This window comes from Pongo abelii, chromosome X (genome assembly GCF_028885655.2).
Source record: "Pongo abelii isolate AG06213 chromosome X, NHGRI_mPonAbe1-v2.0_pri, whole genome shotgun sequence".
Taxonomy (NCBI): domain Eukaryota; kingdom Metazoa; phylum Chordata; class Mammalia; order Primates; family Hominidae; genus Pongo; species Pongo abelii.
This window is the reverse complement of record NC_072008.2, coordinates 57789503-57799257: the sequence shown is the minus strand read 5'-3', so window position 1 is coordinate 57799257 and position 9755 is coordinate 57789503. Positions and strand designations below refer to the sequence as shown.

The 9755-nt window shown below is 41.5% G+C and overlaps 1 protein-coding gene across 6 annotated transcripts in view; it reads right to left on the bottom strand.

Annotated features, from left to right (window-relative positions):
- Positions 1-278: 278 nt before the first annotated feature.
- FAAH2 (fatty acid amide hydrolase 2) overlaps positions 279-9755 on the bottom strand; it is a 283151-nt gene continuing 273674 nt past the window's right edge. For all 6 annotated transcript variants that reach the window (XM_054544652.2, XM_054544651.2, XM_002831725.4 and 3 more), the window contains one exon: positions 279-716. In XM_054544652.2, coding sequence (XP_054400627.1) covers positions 541-716 — 176 coding nt within the window. In that variant the 3' untranslated portion in view covers positions 279-540. The remainder of the gene's footprint in view (positions 717-9755) is intronic.

The window sequence follows — 9755 nt, the reverse complement described above, 5'->3', positions numbered from 1 at the left end:
TATTGGAAGAGCTTTCCTTACCATGGTCTCATTACTTATATACCCCCTTCCAGTTCCCCACCAGCCATACTAACTTACAGCAACATGTCCATGTCCTTGCCTTCTTCACTGTAGCTTCTTCTAACTGGAATTCCTTACTTAATGGCCTGCCTGGAAAACATGTAATTCTACATTTGTCAGTTTCAGCAACACCTCTTCTCTAAAGTTTCTTAAGATCCCCTCATTAGCACTGGACATTCCCATCTTTAATTTCCCTGCTGTACCCAAAGCAGACACGATTCCAGCATCTAGGAAACTTTATTGCACTTATCCATTTACATGTCCTAATTTTCCAGTAACAAAAAAGCAAGAAGCAAATATTACCATTTTAGTAAGACCAACAGTTAGAGAAGGAAATAAAAGAAGAAAGAATAACTAAATGAGTCAATACATTTCCCAGTTGTTTCTCTGCTTGTCTGCTGGTGCTTGATTTCACCCAATTAATAGAAACACCACCACACAAACACACACACACACACATTAACCTTGCAGAAGGTCCTCCTAAAACTTTCCTGGACAGACCCAGCCCCCAAAAGTTTTCTCCAAGTACTGGGCCACAGCCAGGGTCAGATGATCATTAAAGGGTCCAGCCACAACCTGGATGCCTAGAGGGAGTCCTTTGGCATTCAGTCCCAGTGGGCATTGGGTCACAGGCAAACCCAGGGCACTGAAGACACCTAAAGAAAACAAACAAAATAAGTGAGAAATCAAGACCTGTTCCTGAAAACGTATTTCTTCAATTATTTTGTCAATAATAAAGATAATAGGTGAAAACATACAATTATAATTTACTATCTACTTAGGACTTAATAATATTTAGGAACTTTACCTGTATTAAATATTTGACATCACAACAAGCTCATAATACAGAAGCTATTAATTATCACTATTTTTCTGATGAAATAACTGAAGAATAGAGAAGTTAGATAACACATCCAAGATCACTTGGCTAGCAAAAGCTGTAATTGAGATCTGAATGCAGAAAGAGTGAATAATAGCCTAAAGTTCTTTCCCATGATGTTATTTCTAACTTGTTTTCCACAGCACTTTCAGAAAAATCGGAGTAAATTATAAAGTAGAATAATATATTCTTAAACATATGGATTTTCTTTTAAGCTATAAACATTTTGTAATATCACTTCACACTAGAGTTGTGATTTGTCATTATTTACCTCATTCATGCTGTTATAAAACTTTATTGCAGCATAATTTATATAAAATAAGATTCCCCATTTCAAATGTACAGTTTAATGATTGCTAATAAATTTACAGAATTGTGCGAGCATCACCACAATCTAGATAGAGAACATTTTTATCATCCACCCCAAAAACCCCAAACCAATTAGCAATTACTCTCCATTTCTCTATTCCCCCAATCCCCAGTATCCAGTAATTAAATTTTTATCCATATAGATTTCCTTTTCTGAACACTTTCTAGAAATTGCATTATATAATATGTAACATTTTGTGTCTGATTTCTTCCACTCTGCACAATGTTTTCAAGGTTTATATAAATGGTTCTTTTATGGACAAAGACTATTCCATTGAATAAATATACCAAATTTTGATTATCTATTCACCAGTTACTGGAGAGTTGGACTGATACTTTTGGCTATTACTAATTATGCTGCAAAAATCAGCAATATAAGTACACATTTGTTTATAAGTCTTTGCATGAATATTTATTTTTCCTTTCTTGAGCATATATATACATATACAGATGAATAAAATAGTTGAGTTTTATGACAAATTTACATTTAACATTTTAAGAAAATGCCAAATTGTTTTCCAAAGAGTCTGCACCAATTTGACAATAGTCTTACCAGAAATATATGAGGGTCCCAGTTACTCCACATGCTCATTAACCCTTATCTTTTTTGTTTATAACTATTTTAGTGAATGTGCATTGATAACTCCTTGTGATTTTAATATGCATTTCCCTAATGAGTAATTATATTGACCATTCTCTCACGCACTTATGGGCAATTAGTATGTTTTCTTTAGGGAAATATCTGTTGAAATCCATTGTGCATTTTAAGTTGGGTTATTGTCTTATTATTGAGTTGTAAGAGTTTTTCATATGTTTGGAATATAAGTCCCCAGTCGTTATATAATTTGCAAATATTTTCCCCTGGTCAGTGTCTTTCCTTTTTACTTTATTGAAGTTATATTTTGAAATAGTTTTTTTTTTTTAAATTTTGGCAAATTCTAATTTATCATGCTTTCTTTTATTGCCTGGGCTTCCGAAGCTGTATCTAGGAAACCTTTTATCTCAAGGTCATGAAGATGTACTCATGTTTCCTTATAACAATATTAGAGTTTTAGCTTTTACATTTAGGTCTCCTATTTATTTTACATTAGTTTTTGTATACGGTGGGTGTGTGGCAAGGCTCCAACTTTATTCTTTTGCATTTAGATATCCAGTTGTCCTAGAACCATTTGAGGAAAAGACTATTAATTCTTCATTGAACTGTCTTGAAACCTTTATTAAAAGTAAATTGAGAGGAAAGTAAAGAGAGTGATGTCAGCAAGATAGTGGAATAGGAGGAGTTCTGCAGTTCCAGTCCCCCTCACATAAATCCAACTACCAACTATTCGCAGATAGGAATACTTTCATGAATATCCCTGAATTTGGGAGATAGCCCCTCCAGCCACAGAACAGATAACAGCTGCATTCAAAGGGTAAGAGGAATGGTTTCATTTCGTATCACTCTCTCTCAAGCTGTAACAGTGCCACAGAAGATTCCCCTAGGCTCATCTTTCTGCAGGGGAAAAGAGAGTTGTAAACATATACCCAGCTTCCTCATCATTGTGAGGTGCTTTACAGGAAGCTCACTCTTATCTCACTCCATGACAAACATTGGGAGTACCAGCAGGGCGAGGGCACCTGAGGTTAGTTAGAAACAAAGAAAAGGGGTGGGGCTCACAATGATGAGCACATGGATTTTGGCAGTGGCTCTTCACTTTTGTCAATGAAGGTGCCAAATGATAGAAAACAGCCAACAGCACTGCCCTGCAGGAACCATAGTCCACGGGTTTGCTTAGCTGAAGTCCCTAGCCAGCTTCCTTATGTAATGTCACTTCTCTCCTTGAGCCTTTTCCAGGCTTGGAGGCAACTGTAGGCCAGTAATTATCCATGGAATAGAGCATCTGGCCCCACCCAACCCCACTGACTCTATGACAATCCCACTAACGCTTAATAATCTCTTTAAGGCTTCCTCAGGCCAGAAGGCAAGTGCTGATCCATGAATATCTGTGAAAGGAAGTACCTAACCTGTCGCCCCAGGTGGATGAACAGTAACCCCAGAGACCTCCTCGAGCCTAAGAGCACCAGCACATGGCCCTGACTGACTACAGATTCCAAATAGCAGTACTGTTTTGCTGGGGAAGGCAGCATGCAATGCAATCTGATCAGAGGTGATTGCAAAGAACAGCCATTAGCACTGCCAAATTAAAACCCAGCTAGTTGTCTTATCAGACTACAAAGCACAGCTCGCCATTCCACTCAACCTCAAACTACAGGCAGCAGCTCACCCCAACTACAGAACCCAAGAGCAAGGTCAGCTGTCCAGGGTTGGTATCAGTTGGTCCACCCAAAATCCCAGGTTAGAATAAATACTGAAAGATTATCATTGCCAAAGAACACTTACAAAGGCTGAAAGAGGTGGCCATGTACCCAAATGCATAGGCACCAAAATAAGAACACAAAAATTACAAATAATTTTTAAAAATCACAAAAATAAACTAATAAACCTCTAATTATGGACCCTGAATAATCAGAGATCTATGAAATGACTGATAATGAATTCAGAAGTAGTTAAGGAATGTTATAAGTAAAAGTATTTAAGGAAAGGTAAGGTAGTTACAGAAAGTATAAGAAAAAATAATGAAGAAGGTCTGAGAATTATGGGACACTATCAAAATAACCAATGTTTAAGTAACAGAAGTTATGCCATCCCTCCTTCCCCTGGGCTAGGGAGGAAATGGGAAAGCTAGGCACTTCTGCAGCCTTCAGCACAGATACCACAGCCGAAGTACAAAGAAGCAACAGGTTTACTGCATGCCACACAACTCCCCACTCATACTGCTTCACACCAAATGGTGTTTGCAGGCTCCAGGTCACCAGTGCACCTTCCCCTGCCCCTGCTTGAAGACTGTGGCCATGGCTTGGCATTTCTTTGACAGCCCAAATCCCAGAGATTGCTGTCAACCATTTTGCAGCCATCACTGCCACTAACTTTGCCCCTGCCACCTCTGGGCCAGGGAGAGAGTAGGGAGGCCTGGCACCTACTTGTGCATGCCTCCCACAACAAAATCCAACACGGCATCTGTAGGAGGAAAGTGTGGGTGTACGACGTGCCTCACAGCTTCCAGTTTCCATTTTTCCAACTTCGGGGACTTGCCCTACCCAGTGAAAGGTCCACAGCATGGCTGGCTTGCCCCCAATTGAATATTTCAGCTGCAGCCCAGAGCCCCTTGGAGAGCCCAATAACCACAGGCCAGTTATCCACCCTCAGGTTCCCACCACCTGACTGGTCTGCCTGACCTGCCTGAGAGTTCAGCCAGTGACCCAGGGACCAACCCAACTCTCCCCATTACGCAGACTGCACTGAACTCTGGGCTGGCTCAACCCAGGTCCAGCCCCTTCAGGACTCGTAAATGTCATCCAATCGGCCATCTAGGGGCCTGGAGACTGGTGAGCTACCTAGCCCAGTCTAACACAGCCAGTTCCTATCCAGTCCTACTGGCACCTGAGGTCAGGCTAACCTAACCAGCTCACACCACCACAAATGACACTCACCACATGGGCTGAAAGGCAGACCTCTCCCTTACATGAAGCAGCAACATTTATATGTCAAAGAAGAGGTGAGCCATAAAGCTGTCTGTATTTGGGTTGAGTGAGTAAAGATATTCTGCCTCAAAAACACCCCCATGGAGAGTTGCAAGAGAGGCATTCTTCCTGGCTCTCAGACACACTGTGGCCTGGAGAGACAACAACGTGCATCTGAAGTGTACATGATGAGCCCTACAACAAGGGTGTGAAAAGGGAACAGATTGTGTTCCTGCCTATTTAGGTCATGGAGGCAGTGCAACCCCCTCACTTCCAGCAGAGGCCTAAGTGTATGTACCAGGAGTTCCCCCAGCCACCCCTATCAGGACTAGTGCCTGTGGTCATCATTGGAGTATTTGTGGGCAAGCCAAAGGGTCCAAATCAGATCAGTTGTGTCTCCCCAGCCACAGTTAAGAAGGAAGCTCAGGGCATTGGGAACACCACGATCTAGCTCATTACCTGAAACAACAGAGATCCCCTCACGGTAAACAAAGATCAAATACCCATCTGCTTGTGCCACATCTGTGTCTTACCCTAAAGTGCTACCCTCTGGCCAGCAGGTCAAAGTGCATAGCCCAGTAAAAAAGTTGCCAGTGGTCAGGCACAGTGGCTCATGCCTGTAATCCCAGCACTTTGGGAGGCTGAGCCAGGTGGATCACCTGAGGTCAGGAGTTTGAGACCAGCCGACCAACATGGAGAAACCCCGTCTCTACTAAAAATACAAAATTAGCTGGGTGTGCTGGCACATGCCCATGCCTGTAATCCCAGCTACTTGGGAGGCTAAGGCAGGAGAATCGCTTGAACTCGGGAGGTGGAGCTTGCGGTGAGCTGAGATTGATTGTGCGCCATTGCACTCTGGCCTGGGCAATAAGAACGAAACTCCGTCTCAAAAAAAAAAAAAAAAAAAAAAAAAGTTGCCCTCAGAAGTGCACAGGAAATAGAAGCAGAGCCAAGGACTCTACCCAGAATACTATACAGTAACATTCTCAGGAGGGAGGAAGAAAAAATAGGGAAAGAAAAACAAATACCATCTGAACAAAAATAGATTTCAAAAGTAAGTGACAATACCTCCAGATGAGAAGAACTCGGCATAAGAAATCTGGCACCATGAAAAAGCTGAATGTTGTGATACCAACAAGAGTCAAACTAGCTTTCTAGCAATGGACCTTAACGAAAATGGAAACTCAGAAATGACAGATAAAGAATTCAAACTGTGGATTGTCAGGATGCCCCACAAGATCGAAGACAAGACTGAAAACCAACCAAAAAGAAAATATGAGGGCAATTCAGGATATGAAGGAAGAGATAAATATATTTTTTTAAAAAATCAAACAGGACTTCTGGAAATGAAAAATTCACTTAAGGAATGTCAAAATAAAGTTGAACACTTTAATAATAGACTAGACCAAGTAGAAGAAAGAATTTCAGAGATTGAAGATCAGTCTCTCAAACTAAACTGGTCAGACAAAAATAAAGAAAAAAAATAATTTAAAAAAATGGAACAAAGTCTTGGTGAAATATGGGATTATGTAAAGCAACAAAACCTATAACATATTGGCATTTCTAAGAGAGAGGAAGAAAAACATAAACAACCTTGAAAACATATGTGAGGAAATAATTCAGGAATATTTTGCTAATCTTGTTAGAAAGATATCCACATACAAGAAACTCAGAGAACACCTGTGAGATATTTAAAATAAACATTATGAAGGTATACAATGATCAGACTATCTAAAGTCAATAATAAAGAAGAAAGCATTAAAGATAGGTAGAGAAAAGGATCAAAGCACCTATAAAAGAAAACCAATCAGGCTAAGAGTGGACTTCTCTGCAAAAATCACAAAACTCAGAAGAGACTGGGGGCTATTTTAACTCCTTTAAAAAATAAAAACCTGAAGCCAAAAATTTTATATCCTGCCAAACTGTTTCATAAATGAAGGTGAAATAAAATATTTCCCAGACAAGCAAAAAAAAAAAAAAAAAAAAAAAAAAAATTGAGGGAATGAAGCCAAGATGGCCGAATACAAGCAGATCTGGTCTGCAGCTACCATTGAGACAAACGCAGAAGGAGGATGATTTCTGAATTTTCAACTGAAGTACCCAATTCATCTCATAGGGACTGGTTAGGCAGTGGGTCCAACCCACAGGAGGGTAAGCAGAAGCAGGGTGGGGCATTGCCCAACCCAGGAAATACAAGAAGTTGGGGGACCTCCCTCTCCCAGACAAGGGAAGCTGTGAGGGACTGTGCTACCCAGCTAGGTTACTATGCTTTTCCCATGGTTTTCACAATCTGCAGATCAGAAGATTTCCTTGTGTGCCTACACCACCAGGGCCCTGAGTTTCAAGCACATAACTGGGTGGCTGTTTTGGCACTGAGATAGCTGCAGGAATATTTTTTCCATATCACAGTGGTGCCTGGAACCCCAGGGACACCTGGAACCCCAGTGAGACACAACTGTTCAGTCTCCTGGAAAGGGGGCCGAAGCCAGGGGGCCTAGTGGTATTGCTCAGCAGGTGCCACTGCCAGGGAGCCCAGCAAGCTAAGAATCACTGGCTTGAAATTCATGCAGCCAGCACAACAGTCTGAAGTTGACCTGGGACAATTGAGCTTGGTGGGGGGAGGGGCATTCACCATTACTGAGGATTTGGTAGGCAGTTTTCCCCTGAAAGTACTGAGGAGTCTGGGAGGTCTGGGCTGGGCACAGCAAAATGGCTGTGGCCAGACTGAATCCCTAGATTCTTCCTCACTGGGTAGGGCATCCCTGAAGGAAAGGTAACAGCCCCAGTCGGGTGCTTATAGACAAAACTACCATCTCCCTGGGACAGAGCATCTGGGGGAAGGGGTAGCTGTGGGAGCAGCTTCAGCGGATTTCATCATTCTGGCCTGCTGGCTCTGAAGAGAACAACTAATCCTGACAAGAGGGATTCTCCCAGCACAGTGCACCAGCTCTGCCAAGAGACCGAATGCCACCTCAACTGGGTCCCTGACCTTGTGCATCCAACTGGGAGAGACCTCCCAACAGGGGTCAAAGGACACTTCATACAAGACAGCTCCAGTTGGCATCAGGCTGGTGCCCCTCTGGGACAAAGTTTCCAGAGGAAGGAGCAGGCAGCAATCTTTGCTGTTCTACAGACTCCACTGGTGATACCCAGGAGAACAGGGTCTGGATTGGACCTCCAGCAACTGCAGCAGACCTGCAGAAGAGAGGCCTGACTGTTAGAAGAAAAACTAATAAACAGAAAGCAACAACATCGACATCAACATCAACATAAAGGAACCCCACACAAAAAGCCCATCCAAGGTTATCAGCTTCAAAGATCAAAGGTAGATAAATACATGAAGATGAGGAAAAAAACAGCACAAAAGCACTGAAAATTCCAAAAACCAGAATGCCTCTTCTCCTCCAAATGATTGCAACTCCTCTCCAGCAAGGGCACAAAACCGGATAGAGAATGAGATTGACAAATTGACAGAAGTAGGCTTCAGAATGTGGGTAATAACAAACTCCTCTGAGCTAAATGAGCATGTTGTAACCCAAGGCAAGGAACCTAAAAACCTTGATAAAATGTTACAGGAAATGCTAACTAAAATAACCAGTTTAGAGAGGAATATAAATGACATGATGGAGCTGAAAAACAGCATGAGAACTTCGTGAAGCATACACAAGTAAAAATAGTCGAATAGATCAAGTGGAAGAAAGGATATCAGAGATTGAAAATCACCTTACTGAAATAAGGCAAGATTACAAGATTAGAAAAAAAAGAGTGAAAAGGAAAAAACAGAGCCTCCAGGAAATATGGGACTATGTGAAAAGAACAAACCCACAATTGACTGGGGTCCCTGAGGGTGATGGGGAGAATGGAACCAAGTTAGACAGCACACTTCAGGATATTATCCAGGAAAACTTCCCCAACCTAGCAAGACAGGCCAACATTCAAATTCAGGAAATAGCGAAAACACCATTAAGATACTCCTCAAGAACAGCAACCCCAAGACACCTAATCGCCAGATTATCCAAGGTTGAAATGAAGGAAAAAATGTTAAGAGCAGCGAAAGAGAAAGGTCAGGTTACCTACAAAGGGAAGCCCAACAGACCAACAATGGATTAATCTGCAGAAACCCTACAAGCCTAAAGACAGTGGGGGCAAACATTCAACTTTCTTAAAGAAAATGGTTTTCAAACCAAAATTTCACATCCAAACAAACTTCACACCCAAACAAGCTTCATAAGAGAAGGATAAATAAAATCCTTCAAAGACAAACAAATACTGAGGAACTTTGTCACCACCAAACCTGCCTTAAAAGAGCTCCTGAAGGAAGCACTAAATATGGAATGGAAAAACTGGTATCAGCCACTGCAAAAACATACCAAATTGCAAAGACCATCAACACTATGAAGAAACTGCATCAACTAATGGGCAAAATAACCAGCTAGCATCATAATAACAGGAGCAATTTCACACATAACAATATTAACCTTAAATATAAATGGGCAAAATGCCCCAATTAAAAGACACAGACTGGCAAATGGGATAAAGAGTCAAGACCCATCGGTGTGCTGTATTCAGGAGACCCATCTCATGTGCAAAGACACACATAAGCTCAAAATAAAGGGATGGAGAAAGATTTACCAAGCAAATGTAAAGCAGAAGAAATCAGAGGTTGCAACCCTATTCTTTTTTTTTTTAATTTTATTATTATTATACTTTAAGTTTTAGGGTACATGTGCACAATGTGCAGGTTTGTTACATATGTATACATGTGCTATGTTGGTGTGCTGCACCCATTAACTCGTCATTTAGCATTAGGTATATCTCCTAATGCTACCCCTCCCCCCTCCCCCCACCCCACAACAGTCCCCGGTGTGTGATGGTCCCCTTCCTG